The sequence below is a fragment of the Tamandua tetradactyla genome, chromosome 3 (genome assembly GCF_023851605.1).
Source record: "Tamandua tetradactyla isolate mTamTet1 chromosome 3, mTamTet1.pri, whole genome shotgun sequence".
NCBI lineage: Eukaryota > Metazoa > Chordata > Mammalia > Pilosa > Myrmecophagidae > Tamandua > Tamandua tetradactyla.
In genome coordinates this window covers 32,230,145-32,250,676 of record NC_135329.1, presented here as the reverse complement: position 1 = coordinate 32,250,676, position 20,532 = coordinate 32,230,145, and the positions used below count along the sequence as shown (strand labels likewise).

The 20,532-nt window shown below is 34.9% G+C and overlaps 1 protein-coding gene across 4 annotated transcripts in view; it reads left to right on the top strand.

Annotated features, from left to right (window-relative positions):
- Window positions 1–20,532, top strand: part of PINX1 (PIN2 (TERF1) interacting telomerase inhibitor 1) — a 142,945-nt gene that overhangs the window by 30,682 nt on the left and 91,731 nt on the right. For 2 of the 4 annotated variants that reach the window (XM_077152952.1, XM_077152951.1), the window contains exons 6-7: window positions 4,779–4,855; window positions 6,744–6,815. In XM_077152952.1, the coding sequence (XP_077009067.1) occupies window positions 4,779–4,855; window positions 6,744–6,815 (149 nt within the window). The remainder of the gene's footprint in view (window positions 1–4,778; window positions 4,856–6,743; window positions 6,816–20,532) is intronic. The other 2 variants (XM_077152954.1, XM_077152950.1) reach the window with 1 other exon arrangement.

Genomic DNA, 20,532 nt, shown 5'->3' with positions numbered 1-20,532 from the left:
AGGGTCCAGGAAACTAAAACATTAATTTGGAAAATGTTTGGTGTTTGAAAATTGACTTATATTGGGGTTATCAACCATAAATCATAAAAGTTTTGTCCTGTCTTAGCTTTACCAGGCTTATATTAATTAACAGGTAGCATATAAATTATATACTTGCTATGCTTCTCTTTGAAGTTCCTTTTTGTTGAAGATGAAGTTCTGACTTTGGTGACCATTTGCTTTTAGAGAAAGCATTAGAGTAAAGTAGTGTAACTGACAAGGAAATGTGGCCGTTTCCATGATCTGTAGCATTCTTCTAAGAATACTAAAACCATGAATAAGAATACATACTTGGCTGTCCACTTTGATTGGGTGCTGATCATGAATGTTAGAGGGCCATTTCTTTTAACATATAAATATGAAGTAATACCAGATTGCAAGATTTTTAAAAGTTCGATCTGTGTTATTTGGGTATTAGAGTCTCAGTTATTTGGCCCCTATTCTGATTCTTTTGGGTTTTCTAACATTATTTTAGTAATGTTGCCATTATCTTCTGCCCAGTCAACTTATATTATCAGTGTGTTTTCATTAAGAAAAAAAAAAATCAAATATCGTTGTTTTTTTAGCCTTCTTGGTTGAGGAATACAAATGAATTTTTTAGGCAATTGAAATTACCTTCAGAAAACCTTAAACTTTTCTTAATGAATATTTCTAAAACCTTTATCTCTGCTCCTTCGATATGAGCAGATAACTATAGTAGTTTTCCATAGTTGTTTGTGTGTTGTGTGTGTGAGAGAGAGAGAACCTTACTTATACAATTTCTTTGTCTCTGCTCCTTTGATATAAGCAGATAACTATAGTTTTCCATAGTTTGTGTGTGTGAACCTTCTTTATTATACAGTGCTACAGTTTTCTCTTTAGTACTTGTTGGGTTATATATGGCTTTTTGCCCTAAAGTAATTCTTCTTAAGTTCTCAGGTCAGTGTTTTCTAGTTTCAGTTGCTTCTTGGTGAACCTCTTGGTGTGTTGTCTGACTATAGCAGTAACATTAGCCCCTTCTGATTTACTGCACTGCTAGACTGGAAAACTTGACAATCATGTTTGTTAGAAACAGCTAAATAATTGGAAGTGAAGGGCTCTTCTATGAAAATATCTACTCATCCTCCCCTGGACTTGATTAACGTCAGTTTGGCCACTGGAAGCCTTTTTTCCTGGTTCGTGAAAATGTTATGATCAATTGAAGACAGAATGATGGATCAAATCTAGATAGATAACATTTATTTCCTATTTTGTTAAAATTTTTTTGGTCATTTTCTCTAAGATGTAAGTTTATCAATAGTATTTGCTATGATTTGACCATATTCCACATCTGAGACCAGTAATCTTTCAAACTTATTTTAATATATATTTTTCATTTTAAACTGGCCATAATTTTATAATGTTCATAAATTACCAAACCAGGATCATTGACTATAATAAGCATTTCAAAATTACTTCCATCTTCACATTTGAATCTACCTTTTAAGGCCCTTTCCTTTGGTCTCTGACTCTTACTTCCTCTCTGTGTTCTTGTTTTCCAGATCAAATCCAGTGCAAGGCCTGTAACAATCCTGATTTCTACATTTTCCTAAATGAACTTTGTTAAAGGATCATAATTTCTGATACAAGAACCCATCACCAAAACTTTAGAAACTTTTGCACCTTCATGGTACAGCTTATTATCTCTACCAGCTTAGCAGTTTTTCTTTAATTTTTAGGTTTGCTTTTAGTCTGTGTTCATATTTTTGACATCCTGTTTTAGAATTGTGACCTCGTATATACATACACTCCCTTCCTTAACTCCTCCAGCATTCCTTTTAGTAGTTATAAAAGAGATCTTAATTTGTGTTTCTTTTAGGTTATCTCTTCCATTCCAGGAAATAGGTTAAGGGTAGATGGCCAATATACATTTTGAACTAGTAAAAATCCATTTTCTGGAATAGAAACTGACAGACACCTTGATATGCTTTGCTGTGTTAAATAGGTTATGTGGATGGCAAAGCTGAGAATAAGTCCCTTGACCTCATGGCTGTTTGTCCACTTCTTGTCACCATGACCACTTTCATTCTCTACTCTTCTGGTTCCTTTTCTGAGTTCCTACTTTCATTTTATTCTTAATTGGGTTTCCTTTTGGGTCTTTATGTATGACTTGCACTTAATAGTAAATTAGGACCAGAGAAAGCATGGTTTCTAGTTCAGATAAAAAAGGAGAGAACAGCATATAAAGCCATAATGGAACATTCCTTTCCTGATTGGAGCAGGTCATACCGACTGGACCATTTCATCTGGCACTGTTACCTATGAAACTGGGTTTGGCACCTGGTTTTGAATTAAATTGAAAGGTGTTTTTTTTGTTTATTTGTTTTTAATTTCATGTGGTCACTGAGCAATATCGTTTGAATGTCCCAGTGGTAGTAAGTGAACTGGAACCTTCTGGATTATGATATTACTTTACCAAGTCATTTGCTACAGGAAACCAAGAAGACAAGTGAGTCTGTAACAGGTGGAACTTATGCTACCAACTCAAAACAAAAATTACTTTGTCTAACCTAGTGCCTCCCTCCGCTCAAGGTTTTACATGTAGTAGTTACATTTTAAAATGCATCTTACTCTGAAATTGACTGATAGGAATTGATATGCTTGGGTATTCACTGAGTATTATTGGTAGGCGTAGAAATTCCAAAGAAGCAAATTTTAAATTAGTTGGTTTGGATTTGAAATTAAGGTTAAAAAGTTTAGTTGTTGTTTTTTATAAAGAATCATAGAACATTATTTTTACCATTAACAATTTAATTTCTTGCACTCATTATATATTCTTTTGTTTAAAGATGGTATAACTATAACAGTAAAAGACATTTTAAAAAGAAAAATCTGAAATCCCTTCATCCGCATGTAATCATTTTTATTTGCATTTATTATTTTTAAATTTTCATTCATTCAATTAATAATTATTGAGCTCCTATGTGATAGATACAATGTGTTCTTGTTCAAAATCTTATTGTTCAAAATCTTATATGAGGGGCATGGGCCACGGTGGCTCAGCAGGCAAAGTTCTCACCTGTCATGCTGGAGACCTGGGTTTGATTCCTGGTACCTGCCTGTGCAAAGAAAAAAATATCCTGTATGTGGGATTTTGAAGTTATACATCTGTCAGCTTTTCTTTTTTTTTTGGCATGGTCAGGCACTGGGAAGCAAACCCGCTGGCAGCATTTAAAAAAAATTTTTTTTAAACATTTTTTATTGTTAAATACAGCATATACAAAGAAAAGAAAGAAAAAGCAATGATTTTCAAAGTATACTTCAACAAGTAGTTACAGAACAGATTTCAGAGTTTGTTATGGGTTACCATTCTAGTATTACAGATTTTTCCTTCTAGCTGCTCCAAAACACTGGAGGCTAGAAGAAATGTGTTTTTTTGTGTGTGTGAAAAATAGCATATATACAAAAAAGCAATAAATTTCAAAGCACATCTCCACAATTAAATGTAGAACAGATTTCAGAGTTTGGTGTGGGTTACAATTCCACAATTTTAGGTTTTTATTTCTAGCTGCTCTAAGATACTGGAGACTAAAGGAGATATCAGTATAATAGCTCAGTAGTCATACTCATTTGTTAAACCCTACCTTCTCTGTATAATTCCACCATCACCTTTCATCTTTCTCCCACTCTTTAGGGATATTCGGGCCATGCCCATTCTAACTTTTTCATGTTGGAAGGGGCTATCAATAACATGAAATAAAGGGATGGACTGGTTGATGTTCTGGAGAGGCTGACCCCTCTTGCAGCATTTATTATTTTGTATTTCATAATCTTAAGTAAGTAGCTCATCACTAGAATCTACTGATGAATCAGACCTATTTTATAAGTGGAGAACCTAAGAGACTCAGAAAATCACACCTTGAAGGTATGCAAGTAGTATAACTAACTCTTGAATTTAGTGTTCTTGTTAGTCTACATGCTCTAGGTTATTTCTATAATTAAAAAGAGAATGCTACCCCTTATCTTACCCTATTTCTAAGGGGTAATTGGAGCTGAAGGGGTACAGACTGTGCAACAGGACTGGATACAAAAACTCAGAAATGGACAGCACAATACTACCTAATTGTAATGTAATTATGTTAAAACATCGAATGAAGCTGCATGTGAGGTATAGGTTTTTGTTTTTTGTTTTTTTTTTCTCTCTCTATTATCGTTTTATTTCTTATTCTATTGTCTTTTTATTTCTTTTTTCTAAATCGATGCAAATGTACTAAGAAATGATGAATATGCAACTATGTGATATATAAGAATTACTGATTGTATATGTAGAATGGAATGATTTCTAAATGTTTTGTTAGTTAATTTTTTTTAATTAATAATAAAAAAAAATTATACCTAAATAATGCTTTAAAATAAATGGTAGAAAAAAAAAAAGAGAGAGAATGTTGTATACACGAGTGTTTCGGTGGTACAATGCTTGCCTTACATGCCGGACACCTGCGTTTGATTCCCAGACCATGCACCCACCCCCCACCCCCACCCCCCAAAAAAAGAGAATGTTGAGATTTCTAAGTTTAAAACCTTTACATGATTTTTCAATTTAATTAATTTTACTTATTAATTATAAAGTTGTAACCTGTGTAAGGGAGGTAGAAAGCCAGTAGTTCACAAGATTATTTCTTTTCCAAAATCGTTTTCTTTCAGGAGTTTCATAATTTATATTTGTGCTCCTTCTTTTGAAGAGAATAGTATTATTGAAAGGCAGTATGTTGTTTTTCTAGGGAAGGATCTGTCATCTCGAAGCAAAATGGATCTCGATTGCATTTTTGGGAAAAGGCAGCATAAGAAGACTCCTGAGGTATTAAGCCACATTCAGATGATGTGTTCTGTCTTAAAGTTTGATTTTCAGCTGTAGGATGATTTATGTCTATCACTAATAGGATTTTTCAGAAAAAGTTGATTCCTCAAAAACCTTTTAGGGGCTTTATATGAAGGCCAAATGTGTTTCTCTTTTGGTAGTTGGTAGATAATGTTTATGAGAAATCTTAAAAAGGGAATATGTTATGTGTTTTTTTTTCTGGTGTGAGAACTAGATTGAACTCAGGGAAGAATACTTGTTCCTGATATATTCAGGGGAAAATATATATCCTACTACCACGAGGAGAGGGAAGTTGTTCGCAGTAATTGTGTGTGTTTTACTCAGGCTGTGTTACTCCATTTAAAATGTGTGATGGAAAGGAAGAATATTGTAACTACTCTAATGCCAGTCCCTTCCATTTAAAAAGCATTTGATGACAGCATTGGATCAACATCAAGAATCTGGGAGGGATTTAGAAGTAGTATTTCCTCCATTTTACAATATTATTTGTTTTAAAACTCGAAAATGTGACTAAATTACACCCTAAATGGGATGAATTCATAATTTTCATTATTAATACATCCAAAACATAAAATTGGGCTGTGTAATATGGCAGAGAATTTTTGTTCCACTCCCAAGTGTAAGAGATCATCCTGGATATGGTTTGGATGTCAAAATATTAGAATTTTTGAAATATGGATTTCTGGAGATAATGGGATGAAAATGTTTAAAATTGGTGGTGTTTCAGAAACTCAGGAATATATGGCTGCTTTAACTATTAATCAACTAAATCTGGTTTGTTATACTTGTGTTCCTTTATTGGTTCCTAACCAAGGCCCTTGATGACTATAGAACAAAAAAGGAGACTTGTTTAACTTATTTCTGGCCTTTTTTCAGAGCATACCATAGACTGACAGAAATGTTTTTCCAGGTTGGTAGATATTTGTTACTTGATATTAAATATTTTCAAAAACACCAGAGTTACCAGTTGTTAGAAATTTTGATTGGAGAGTTCCTTTGCTAGTTGGAACTAAATATTTAGATTTTTTTTACCTACCTTTTTTTTTTTTTTTTTTTTATAGTGAGGGTAGAATAAGTTAGCTAACTGAAGTAAACACTTGTTTACAGAGGAAGATGTCACTATAAAGAAAACTTGGATTCCAGGGGCTTTCTTAGGAGCCGTGCCCAGTCATGCTGAGTCGTGTTAAATGTAACCTAATCATTAGTTCGGAGATTCTTCTGATATCAGGCGATACCAGATGTTTCATTCACAAGAGGGTGTTATAAAGAGCACTGGTCATTAGACAACCCAGTTTTGGTCACATCTCTACTACTCAGTGCTTCAATAAATGGTTCAGTCCCTTGTTCACTAAGCCTTTTCATCTGGATTATCTTCTCTAACCTTTATTCTTTGATTATCCTCAGTAATTTCAATATCCTCAAGAATAATCCAGCCTCACAACCCCTTCCTTTCTTATACCCTGTCTCTACTCGGCTTTTACAACCCACACTCATAGTCACACATTGTACCTTTGCATCAGTCTCACATCCCACCCTGAACCCCTGATGATACCCTTCTGTCTTTTCCAGCTTTCTTGGTCTTTTATTCCCACTGCAATAGCTTTTCCAGATCTTTGCACTCTGTGGATTCTTTTATCCTCCCTTTTCGTATGGCTGCAAACCCCTGCCTTTCCCAGTCCCAATCTTCTCCAGTGCCCTCTTTGAGATTTTACAGTCAAACAGGTTCAGGAAAAGAAATACTATTTGTGGGTTTTTGGTAGAACTTATAAAGGATTAATGTGGTAAGGTCAGGAAAGCTTTTAGTTATAGGAGATTAAAGGTTTCTAATCCTCTGGTAGATATTAATTTGAGGATTTATTGGTTTTAGGTATTAGCAAGTTTTTTAACACTGCTGTGTTTCTTGACCTTTGGTGGTATCATCATTCGTAATCATGTTAAGGTGAGCAAGTCATCAGCATTTGAGGGGTTTCAAAAACAATTCCCTAGGGCTAGCCCAGGGAGAATTTATTTTGGTGTAATTGGTATAGAGTTGATCAACTTTGATATAATACTGTGTTTCGTGCAAGATTTGTATCTATTCATGTCTTAATCTCACTTTCTATTTTAATGTTTTTGCCTGTTGACACATTTAAAATCCTAATCCTTGGTGAGGCTGTTTTATGTTAGGTTACTACTCTTGGTCTATAGCAATGGTTCTCAATAAGAGTAGTACATTAGAATCACTGAAGAAACTTTTAAAAAAAATGGTAACATCGGGGTCCTACCCTAAACTGATCAAATTAAATCTTCGGATAGGATACAGCCATCAGTATTTTTAAAAAGAAGAAAATGTAATTTAAAAATAAACCTACCCAGATGATTCATATGATTCTAATGTAAGTAAGGAATAAGGGTTAAAGATAATTACTAGAAGACCTGATGTGGTAACTATATTGGTAGAACTTCTAGCTTTAGTATTAGTATTGCCTAGAACAGTGCTTCTCAAATTTTAATGTGCAAACAAATAATCGTGAGATATTATTAAACTGTAGATTTTGATTCATAAGGTCTAGGGTGGGGCCCGAAATTCTGCATTTCTCATAAGCTCTCAGGTGATACATGCTACTTTGAGTAGTAAGGGTTTGTGCAGTATTTTACATTAGCATATGCCTGCATGTATATCAAAATGGAATTTACTTAAATCACATTAAAGACACCAAATAAAAAAGTCTTTCTGTAGAATCACATTTAAATTTATCTTTTACATACATATAGATTTCCATATATTAAGTTTGCTTAATATTTGCTTTTATTGAGATACATCTAGGCCTTCTCTGAGGGGAACCCTTGCTAAGAAACTTTACTGTGCTAGTTACAACGTTTTTTATAGTGAAGGGCAAAGAAGCCTTTGATCAGATGTCTTTGAAAATACAACCTCTTTTGCTTCCAATTCTCAGTTGGAAGGGATATTTCTTTGTTTTTACTGCCTTGACTCCCATAGCAACACTGGCCTGAATTTATATTTTGCATTGCCAAGGCAAAGGTGATGCTGGAGGTCAAATACCTTAAGAATTTCAGAAGCCATGATAGTATTGAATTTCAGAGCAGTAATACCTCTCTGGGTGCCCTGGGTGAGATGCTAATGTTGATCTTATCTTCTTCTCTCAATTTAAAGAACCTTGGGTCCCACATTTCTGGCTTGGGCAACATCACATCTCTCACATTAAGCCAAACCTACTAATTTCTACAATTCTTGACTATTATAATAATAGAAATTACCACTTCATTGAGCATTTGTGTGCCAGACACTGTGCCAAGCACCTATATTATCTCCTTTAATCCTCATAACAGTTCTATGAAATAAACATTATCATCTCCTTTTTAGTAATGAGGAAACTGAGGCTCAGAGAGATTTATTACAGACCTGCAAAGTAGCAGGAGTGAGATTTAAATCCTGGCCCATTTAATTCTGAAGTCAATGATCTTTCTTCTACACTATAGTGAGGTTGTGCACTCCTTCAAATTGCATGCAAAAATTTGTGTGTGCATACACTTCTGTGTATGGATAGATATGTTTTTAGAGTCCAGAGTTTTCATCCAATTTTCAAAGGGGTCCTTGATCCAAAAAGAAGCTTTAAAATCCAGGACTATGCATTAAAAATCTCCCTGCTGTCAAAAAACAAAACAAAACAAAAGCAAAAGCAATTAAAAAGAAAACATTTTTTGCTGGAATAGTAGGGAGGGATGAGCTTTATCTTATGTAGTGGAACAGTCTGTGCCAATCCAAGAATCTAATTTCTTAATTATTTTGAATATAATGTATATAATTAAAAAAAACAATCACACCAAAATCAAACAACAGCAGCAATTCAACTAAACCCAAGATGTTTATGAAATTTAAATCACTTTTACTCTCTTTCTGACGTTTCTACATCCAATGAAGAAATTTATCCACTGTATTTTATTTATTTATTTATTTTTGGTGCATGGTCTGGGAATCAAACCTGGGTCTCCCCCATGAAGGATGGGCATTCTACCTCTGAACCACCAGTGCGCCTTATCCACTGTATTTTAAATGTTGTCTTTCCCATTCCTCCCAAACCCTAGATAGTAAACCACTGAAAGAGAGGGGACTTGCTTTGTGTTCCTCTCTTTGTCCTTGATTCAGCGCTTGGCACACTGAAAGGATTCAGTACATTGAAATCTTATTGTACTTGTCTTTTTAAAAATGTACTTGTGACTCATCTTAAAAATCATGGTTTGGGTGGGCCACGGTAGCTCAACAAGCAGAGTTCTCATCTGCCATGCCAGAGACTCAGGCTGATTCCTTATGCCTGCCATGTGAAAAAAAAAATGGTTTGTATAGTTTCAGGGCTTTGATATTTGAAGTATTTCTTTTAAAACGTTTTAATCAGTAAATAACTATCTCTTCTAGGAGAGTAGGAAATGTTCATTAGTCTATCTCCCATGCCAAACACACTCTGCTGGTATAAATAGTAGCTTCTTAATAAAGGACTATTAAATGATGTTTATGCCATTTTATGTTTTAAAAAATCTATCTAATTTACCAGAAATTGGCTTTTAGACATTGCATTTCATTCTAGGATAGTTTTTCATATGTTTGACTGTTTTTCAGTGCCTTAGAGGTTAAAGCACACTTATCTCTTCTGACTTTATTGGTATTTAATATTTACTCAAACCACAGAGGCTATCCAGAAACAACTTTTCCCTTACTGAATCTGAGGGCTATTCAGATTCAGTTCTGACTCAAATGTTGAAAGATTCTTACAAAATATGACTTATTACTCAGAAAACTTTTAATAAACTGTTCTGTTTGGAAATGGCTCTTTGTATATTTCTAATCTCCAAGATGTTCTTCCTTTCCCAACCATCTTTGTACTGTATTAAATTGTCAGACAATAACTGTGTATTGGAGTGCACCAAAATTGGAGATGCATGCATTTTCTACAGAGAGAAAGAAATGATCGAATATATTGAATTAAAATTACTGTGGCCTCTTGAGATCTGCATCAGGTACTTATGCTGGCCAGCGCCTGCCAGGATGGGTGTGTTTGTGTGTGTGTGTATGTGTGTGTGTGTTTTCTCACTTGCTTTGCAATTCAGCATCAGAGACACTGAAAAACAAATTCCATTAGTTCCTATCTGGTTGAACTTCCTGATATTTCTGTGGTTCTTTTCTCTCCTTTTTTTCCCTCCTCCACCTTCCCAGTTTCCTTCCTCTGTGCAATTTGTTTCCTAATGCAGACTTATCACTAGGAAAAATACTCCTGAACCGTATCAAGAATTGAGAATGTGTTACCAACTTCCCACTTTGTTTCTCTAAACAACATCCTTGTGGTATAGACTCCTGGCAAAATAATTGTCAAATTCTTCACCTCTTAAACTTGATTGAATTAGAAACTCTGTTATTTCTTATAATCCTCTCAGGATACCCAAGCAGTGATCATTGTCCTTGAATTCTTCAGCTCACTTTTGTTTTTTGAACTAAAGGAACTTTGCAGTTTGTGCCACTTTCTCATAAATAACTATTAATCCTTTTCCCCCCATTTCTCACTGACTGTCAGATCTGAAAACTAACTTCCAAGCTGGTCTATTCTCTTTTGCTCTGATTGATTGAATTTTATGGCGGTATTTTGCACCACTCTTCTAGTTCTTTAAAATACCTTAAATACCTCTTTTTAAAAAAAATTTACTTGAAATTCATCTTTGAATAGAAGGCTCTTTCTTTTAATTCTGAATTTTTGTGCTAATAACCTAATTTGTGAATTAGGTTGAGCTTTTTAAATTGTTTACAGGGTATAGATTCTTTAATTTGAATTTCTTCTGTTCCTCCATACTCAGTCACAGCCCACATCTTCCCACTCCAAATTTGAGCATCATCATTCAAAGTTGGGCAGTTTTCCCAGCATAGTATTTGGACAGTAATCTTCTAACGAAGAACCTTTTAGTTAGAGATAAATTCAAACCATGGCTGCAAACAAGCCAAATAATATACTTGAGTTCTAAAATTTGTTTTTTTTCCAGCAGTTATTGCTTCAGCAATTCTTGTCATCATTTTAACCATTGATAACAGAATCAAGATTCGAAATAACCTCCCTAAAAGCTGGGACACTGACCAAAACTAAACAGGTGAAATTTTATAAAGATGTGTAAAGTCTCATTTAAATCCTGAAAATATCTGACTTGGTAGCAGTTAGATGGAAAAAAGAAAAAGAAAGAGGAAGCCAGGGCATGTAATTAAACATTACACTACGTAGGTTTAATGTAAGCCAACACATAAAATATGGCCACTTGCCTGAATGCAGTTTTGAACTATAAAGTATCACACCTGCATGCTGAAAACAACAGGCTTTGTGCTTTTCTGTGCAAGTTACTATATTTGAACTCAGACCTAGCTGCCATATTTTAAAAGAGTGTGTCCAGAGAATAGCATTCAGGTGTAAAGGTATTTGAAAAGCATATTGTGCCTGGGGACATATGAGGGAATTGGTTGTGTGTAGCAGTCTAGCAGCTGGAAAATTTTGACTAAACTACAGAGAGATTTTGACTTTGAATGTTTAAATTATTCCGTGGTCTTTTAGAAAAGGGAATAGATTTGTTCGGTGTGCTTTATAAGGAAGAATGAAAATTAGTAGGAAGATTTTGACTCAGAAAAAGGGGCTGACAAAGCCGGCCAGCTATAGGTTGTATCTCATAGTTTCCTCTAGGAGTTATTTTAATAGGTAACAGTCTGAACTAAATGCATATATGCCCTTCCAGTTTTAAGGTTCTCTGATTCTGGAGTAAAGAGAACACATGAAATAACAGATTTGAAATGGTGCTGGTGTGTTAAATGTAAACTTGAAGTTTACATATTTCTTGGTTACAAAGTAAAGAACATTACTTGTATTCCACTTCTTGATTCTCATATATCTGGGCAATTTTGACTTTATCTACTTATATTCTTTAACCAGAACATGAATGTGAAAGATCTTCAGTGCAACCAAGAAATAAAATGATCTTGAGATGAAATAAGTAGTTGCTTGTCTTAGCAGATTTAAGTCTTTTAAAAGAGTCATTAGAAGTATTGAGTGTCAAGTTGAAGTTGGTTATCCTGGATATTCCTATTTTCTGTGAACTCAGTTTCCTTATCTATAAAATATGATTATTGGAGTATATGTTCTTGTAGTAGGTTATATTTTCCAAAGATGACCTCAAAAATCTCTCCCATTTTACATGCGGTTCTGGATTGAATCTTGCTACTTCCTCATTGGGAGGTGGAATCTCATTCCTCCCCTCTTCAGTCTAGGTCTCCCCTTCAATCTGGGTGGGTTCGTGACTTGCTTGTAGATAATTGAATCTAGTGGTAGAGAAACTGTGGACCTGGGTTTATTAGCTGGAAGCCGGGGAAACCTTCTTCCTTTGTGTGTTTGCCAACTGCCCTGAAGGCATGCCACGAGGAAGGCCAAACTAGCCCATGTGAAGAAACCTTGACTTGGAAGATTATGTAGGGGTCCTGAGATTACATGAAGAGAGAGATGCCTGGCCCAGCCCCCTGCTATGCTAGCTCTAACTACTTTTTTGAGTATAACCTCGTGAGAGATAAATGATTGTTTAAGCCAAGCCACTAAGTTTTGGGGTGGTTTATTCTGTAGCAGTAAGTGTAAAGGAAATGGCTCTTTAGGTATCCTTCCAACTTTTAACAGTCATTATATGGTTCTGTGACTATATATTGATGGTAAACCTGGTAGAACCATCTTAGCCAATAGAATGAGGAAATCATGTCATCTAATGAATGTTCTATTTCTCTGATTGCTTCTAAAGTGGAATGTAGTATTGAGAGTTTGATAAGCTTATGTTTGAGCCTGTGAGTAATTCGAGGACTGTGTCTGGTTGGGGCCAAATTATTTAATCGCTCTGAGCCAGAGTTTCTTCATTCATAAAAATAGGAATAATGAAATATCTAGGAAGGATTAAATGTGATAAGCTGTGTAAAGCTCTAGGCCATGTGCCTAATACTTGAGAAGTGCTCAGTACTTCTAAGTTGCTACTGCTAAGATCATCATCATCATCATTATTATTGCTACTACACTTCAATTTAAGATGATGAATATTAAAACCTTCCACTGAAACATAATTTAGAAAAGAGAAAATTTTAATCTATGCATGTGCGCATAGTCACTTGCTGAACAATATTTAATATAAATGTACTCACTAATGTCACTCATTGCTAAGTCCTCTGTTTTCTTAAAGTCCTCTAGCAAAGTGACTTTGGATTGGCATTTTTCTTTTTTAGCAATAATTGAGGACTTCATAACCATTTTAACTTGGTTTTATTATTAAGATAAACATTGAATAGGGCAATAATCTTTCTTCTAATATACCCTATACAATCATGGGTAGTCGTTCAGAATGTAAAGAATTTGTTGTTTTATAAAAATTGAAAGAAAGGTGAAATAGAAATTATCATCGTTTATTCAGTTTCCATTAGATTTTTAGAATGGATTGGATATTACCCCTGTTCTCAAAAGATTTTCAAAGTTTTATTATCTTTAGGGTTAATTTGTTTATTTAAAGATAATAGGATCACAAGGGCAGAAAATCCCTTAGGATCATCTGGTTCTATGTATCAAGGAGGACTAAATCTGCCATCATTCTGGAAGTTGGTCTAATTCTGTTAACACTAGGAAGGGAAAACAGATTTTTAATGTGAATTCCAGAGGTTATGTAACATGTTAAGAATATTCCCATTTATTGAGGTAATGGATAGTACGGGTTATCTGGAGAGGTCATAGAAAATTCAATTCTAGAGACATTAACCAGTAGAATAAAATGCCATCTAAGAGAATCAGGGCAGTTCCTTTCATTACAGTGAATTCCATCTCAGCAACATAATATTATATCGGCCTTGGACAAATGGAAACTTAATCGTTGGATGATTTACTAAGAATATGAAGTCTGAACCAAGATAGTTTTGTGCTAATGATTTTCATTTCTAATGCTCTTGAAGCCAGACATAAAATGTATTCTCTTTATAGGTTAGATACAGTTCTGTTCTTTCCACAATTAATATTTGTTGGTATTTGTTTAATAATGGAGAAGCTGAGAAAGCTTCAAAGGTTATAAAATTTTAATCATTCTGTAAGTGTTTGTTGAGTACCTACTATGTCGTACCTAGTATATGCCAGTTATTACACTAACTACTGGGGGTACAAAGACAATAGGACTTTGTCCCCATCATGGTCCTCCCATAGAGTATATAAACGTATGAACAACTTGAACACAATGTAGCAAATTCTCTATTAGAGTCTAATAGAATCTTTTCTACAGGGTAATTTCCCCACAGCAGGTGGAATGATCTTTTAAAAATATAATTAAAAAAAATTAAAATTCATTTCACTATGCTCAAAACCCTCCTTAGTTTTCCTAGCATACTCAGAGTAAAAGCCAAATGCTTTTACAGTGGTCTAAAGCCCTGCATGATCCCTCCTCTCCACCCCCCACCCCCAATACACACACACAAATTACCGCTCTGACTTCTGTTTTACCCTTGCTCACTGCTGTAGTTATTCAGCTTCCTTCCTGTTCCACCAGTACTCCAGGCATACTCTTACCTCAGGCCTGTGCACTTGGCGTTTCCTTCATGTGGAATGGTTTGTCCCTTGTGTCCTTCACATTTGTGTTCAAATTCTATCTCAATCATACTTTGTTAATTACCCTACTTATAATTGCAAACAAATCCGCCTGTACCTTAGTGCTCTGTACCCTCTCCCTTGCTTTATTTTTCTTCATAGCAGTTAACATCTTCTTGCATGCTAAATCTCTTTCTTGTTTGTTATCTGTCTCCTCTCAATAGATTGTAATTTCCCCAAGGACAGGAATTTTTGTACTCTCAATAAGTTTTTGTTGTATCAAATTCAATTGTTGAAGTATACTTTAAACATTGTGGAAACACAGAAAAAGAAGCAATTAATTCTTACTGGGGTTGTCAGGCACAGCTATGTAGAAAGGTTGATCACTGAACTAGGCCTGAAGAGCAGAAGTTCTTTGAATTAGCAAGGCATTAAAAAGCAGAAGCAATATGAGCAATGACTTATCCTGGATACCAAACTCAAATGCTGGGGTCTAGGCAAGTAACTTTAATATGTGACTTTAAGATTATAGGGAATGAAGGAAACAGTGCTGTACTAGAAAAAAAAATTCATAATAATAACAATATTAAAAATATCTTCAGGACAAGTAAACATGTTTGTGATCTCATCTAACACAGACTGCTAATTTGCATCCTTGGCTTGTTTGGAGGCAGGAAATCCAGGGAGTTTTATGTACTTAAATGTGGAATTGCATAGCAAAGACTCGCTACTTAGAGCCATCTTGCCGAGTGTGCTAGACGTATACTAAACACATTTGTAGTGGGCTTACTTCTCCTGGATATGTGAATAGTCACATCTATTCGCTGCAGGAACTATATTCAGATATTCAAGTTTCTACATTGTGCTTCAGAACCTGTCAAAAGTATAAGGAAAGATAAGCTTAGAGAATTTATAGAACAGTGAGAAACTCTTTTAATGGTGTGATACTGGTTTATGAATATGATACTGGCCTCTTCTAATTCAAAGTGCAGGTGAAATCATTCCAAGTGAATAAGAAGCATTACAGAGCCAGATTTTCTATTGAGCACAGCTTTTGATAAAAGGAGGAAGAGCAAGATATTGACTTTTTGTTGCCTATTCTATCAGTGGTCTGTTAATCAACAGAGGATAAATTATTGTTCTTCACAAACAGGAAAGGATACCCTATGGCTTGAAGGCATTTGTACCTTTCTTTTATTTGCTTTTTTCCTCTTTATTGGTAGAGGATCTTTCCTCTAGCCATTTGCTCCTTGGGGGTTTTGTTAAGAACTGAAGGGAAACTGAAGGGAGCTCTTTTGATTTATCTTCTATACTTTTCTTTTGGTCACTCCACAGGGCTAAAATAGCCGAGTTGGCTTTAATATGTCGCCATTAGAGACCAAACATTAGCTGAAATAAACCATCATGCCTCACAATGAAAAATGTCCCCTGATTGGCTAATTAATCAGTCAAAGGGGAATGACATGGCTCTCGGCTTGAGGGACTCTGCTAGAGAGAAACAGGCTGTTGATAAATGGTTTTCCAACAAATTCATATATCAAGGAAACTTAGTCATTTTTTAACTACAGTTTGTGTGACTGCAATTTTTTCCAACTATTTCTTTTCTGCGCTCTTGCTGCTTAGACTGAATTTTTTTCGTTGTTGATAGAAAAAATGGGATTATAGACATGAGAAAATATATGCTTTTTACTTATTCATGTTTGTAAGGCTGATTGACATTGACTCTCTAGGTTTATCAGTGGTTAAAAATCAAATAGCTTTTTCCAAAATAGTTCATGAAATTATCTTTTCCTGGCTTCCTCCACAGTTAAGACATCCAAATTCTGGCACATAGTGCGTGAATTCAAATCCTTGATTCATCAATTCCTAACTTGCCCTAAGTGGGCAAGTTACTTAACCTTTCTGTACCTTAATTTTCTCATCTTTAAAACCGGAATAATGGGATTGTTGTGAGGATTAAATGAGATCATCTGTAAAGCATTTGAAACAATAATTAGCAGATAATAAGTTCTCATTAAATGTTACTTATTATTTTTTTAATCAAAGTAATATATGCATGCAAACTTTAAAAGTCAGCAGCACTATGTATTAGTTTATGTATTAGTTTTGTATTGTTACTTGTGTATTTTGTTATGTAGTGTGTATTTTGTTTTTTTATGTTCTATGTTTTATATTTATGTATCATATATTTTGTTACATGTTAGGTATGTATTGTTTTATTAGCACTATGTATTATCAGTAGATGTATTAGTTTCCTAAGGCTGCCATTAACAAATTTTAATTTTGATTTAAAACAACAGGAAATTTATTCTCTCACAATTCTGGAAGCTAGAAATACAAATTCAAGGGGTCAGTAGGGCCACACTCCCTCTAAAAGCTTAAGGGAAGCCACCTTCCTTGCCTCTTTCCTAGTTTTTGGTGGTTATGGGACGTTATTAGAGTTCTTTGGCCTGTAGCTGCATCCCTTCGGTCCCTGTCTTCATCTTCACATGGCCTTCTCTGTGTCTCCTCTGTATCTCTGTCTCCAAATCTCCTTTCTCTTATAAAGACAGCAGTCACGGGCGGGCCGCGGTGGCTCAGCGGGCAAGAGTGCTTGCCTGCCGTGCCGGAGGACCCCGGTTCGATTCCCGGCCCCAGCCCATGTAAAAAACAAACAAACAAACAAAATATAATAAAACAAGAAAATGTTTAAAAATGTTTCCCTTTCTTCCTCCCTTCCTTCCTTCCATCCTTCCTTCCTTCTCTGTCTTTCCTTCCTTTCCTCCCTCTCTCTTTAAAAAAAAAAAAAAAAAAAAAAAAAGACAGCAGTCACTGGATAAGGAATATCCTTATTCAGTGTGACTTCATCTTAATATGTCCGTAAAGACCCTATTTCCAAACAAGGCCATATTCACAGGTACCAAAATTAGTACTTGTATGTGTCTTTTTGGAGGAAACATTCCACACTAGAATGTAGGCCTTTTCACCACTCAGAATACTGATATATTATCATTTTTAGTTGATTTGTTGTTTTGGCATTGATATTTTTATGTCTTTATAAATATTGGTCCCTACTAAACCAATTTATTATAATTACATTTCCTTTTACAATTTTGAGTTGTTTGCTAGTAGAGGAAAAGAAACATTTCTGTGAATCCACCTCTAATTTTTTCCATACCTTCTAACAACCTCTCAATATAAAACTTCCTACTGTGCCAAACATAGTGGTAATTATCAGTGCTTTTATTTTCTTCCCTCAGGAGACTTCCCTCTGGGACCTTCTTCCTGCTCCACTCTGGTCTGGTTGATAGCTTTACCATACCCCTGTCACCCTCAACCTTTTCCTTTACCTTGCTCCTATTATTTCCTCAGTGATGAATTCTAAGTCTACTTATTCATTTTCCAGTAGCTTTTTTGTGAAGCGGTGCATGTCTGAAAATCTCTATTTTAACATAGCAGATTATCTAAGTATAGAATTCTGGGTTGAAAATCACTTTCTTTCATAATTTTGTAGGTATTACTTTGATGTCTTTTGATATCCACTGTTGCTGTTCTTATTTCCTGTGACCTGTTTTCTTTGTTTTATCTTCTTAAGTTTTTAGAATCTTCTTATCCTTGGTTTTCTAAACTCTCATGGGAGTATGACTTGGCTGGATAGTTTTATTCATGGTGTCATATACTTGATGGACCTTTCAACCCATTCTGGAAAAATTCTGTTTTGTTCATTCCTTGATCATTTCTTCACCTTTATTTTCTCTGGAAGTGATATCAATTGCAAGGTGGACATCTTAGATTAATCCTCCAATTTTTCCCATCTTTTGTCTCTTGTCTTTTTATATCTCTGTTCTTCTTGGGAGATTTCCTGGGCTTTATTTTTCAGCCTTTTTTTTTTTATTAAAAAAATTAACTAACACAACATTTAGAAATCATTCCATTCTACATATGCAATCAGTGATTCTTAATATCATCACATAGATGTATGATCATCATTTCTTAGTACATTTTCATCTGTTCAGAAAAAGAAATAGCAAGACAACAGAAAAAGAAATAAAATGATAATATAGAGAAAAAATAAAACTACAAAATACAAAAAATATATAAAATATATAAAAAGCAAAAACAAAAAGAAACTATAGCTCAGATGCAGCTTCATTCAGTGTTTTAACATAATTACATTACAATTAGGTAGTATTGTGCTGTCCATTTTTGAGTTTTTGTATTCAGTCCTGTTGCACAGTCTGTATCCCTTCAGCTCCAATTACCCATTATCTTACCCTATTTCTAACTCCTGATGGTCTCTGTTACCAATGACATATTCCAAGTTTATTCTCTAATGTCAGTTCACATCAGTGGGACCATCAGTATTTGTCCTTTAGTTTTTGGCTAGTCTCACTCAGCATAATGTTCTCTAGGTCCATCCATGTTATTACATGCTTCATAAGTTTATTCTGTCTTAAAGCTGCATAATATTCCATCGTATGTATATACCACAGTTTGTTTAGCCACTCATCTGTTGATGGACATTTTGGCTGTTTCCATCTCTTTGCAATTGTAAATAATGCTGCTATAAACATTGGTGTGCAAATGTCCGTTTGTGTCTTTGCCCTTAAGTCCTTTGAGTAGATACCTAGCAATGGTATTGCTGGGTCATATGGCAATTCTATATTCAGCTTTTTGAGGAACCGCCAAACTGCCTTCCACAGTGGTTGCACCATTTGACATTCCCACCAACAGTGGATAAGTGTGCCTCTTTCTCCACATCCTCTCCAGCACTTGTCGTTTTTTGTTTTGTTGCTAATGGCCATTCTGGTGGGTGTGAGATGATATCTCATTGTGGTTTTGATTTGCATTTCTCTAATGGCCAGGGACATTGAGCATCTCTTCATGTGCCTTTTGGCCATTTGTATTTCCTCTTCTGAGAGGTGTCTGTTCAAGTCTTTTTCCCATTTTGTAATTGGGTTGGCTGTCTTTTCAGCCTTTCTTTTAACATTTCAAGGTTTGCAGTTGTATTTTTAATTCCCAAGAGTCATTTCTCATTATGAGTGTTCCTTTATATTTAACTTACTTTTAAATAGCATCTTGTTCTTAACTCATGGATACAACAATATATTCCCTTGTCTATTAGTGTATTGTATTTGGAGATTTTGGTTTATTTTCTTTGAACCTACTATATCTTTCTCTACCTACTCCTTTTTGTTTGTTTGTTTTGGTTGATTTCTTTCGTGTTGAAGGCTTTCCTCATATAATCTGGTGATCCTTTACTGTCTGCTCATATTTTGGAGTGGATTAATAAAAAGCTGACAGGAAGTTTTGTTTGCATATGCAGGAGTTTTTAGCTGGTGAGTTTTGCTATAGGATGATCATGGTGAATTGGCTTTTCCTTAGGGGATCCCTGGATGTCTAAGTTTGTAGGTCTTTTTTTCCATGGAATTCAGTTTCTCTAGAAAAGCATTCTTGTTTGGGGGTCATCAGCTTGGGTTTTGTTAGTGGTAGAGAGGTAATATATAGACATGCTTACTTCTGTCTTTTCAGTCTGGCTCTTTACTCTGCCCTCAAGCTGCAACTTAGGTCCCTTTGGTCAGTTTTTCTAGAAAGTAAACCATTTTTCATTTTAAAGGGGAAAATGGCTGTTGTTTCCCTTTTCTATAAATTGGATAGGGCACAGGAGTATTCAGTAAATAGTTACTAAAGGGAAAAAAGTTAAAAATGTGAAGAGAACCCTCAAGTCAAAAAAAAAGTATTTTAAAATGTAATAACCCTTTTCCCCATCTATCAGTTCCAAAATAAACAGTTTTATCTTAAAAGACTTGGGAACGGGGGTAGTTGCTGTTTTCAAATCCTGGCCCTGTTATTCTCATTGTAAAACAAAAACTTAATATAAATTTGTTTAAGCACGATTGGTTTAGAAGTAATCTAAAATGAAGCTTTAAAGTATTCGTGGTCTCTCATGTAAACTTACTGCCTCTATACCTACACATTTCTTCTCCCCCTTCTCATAGCTATCACCTATTCATAGCTTTTGAATATGAGCCTGAATAAGGCAGAAAAGCCCCCAAGTAAAGGAAA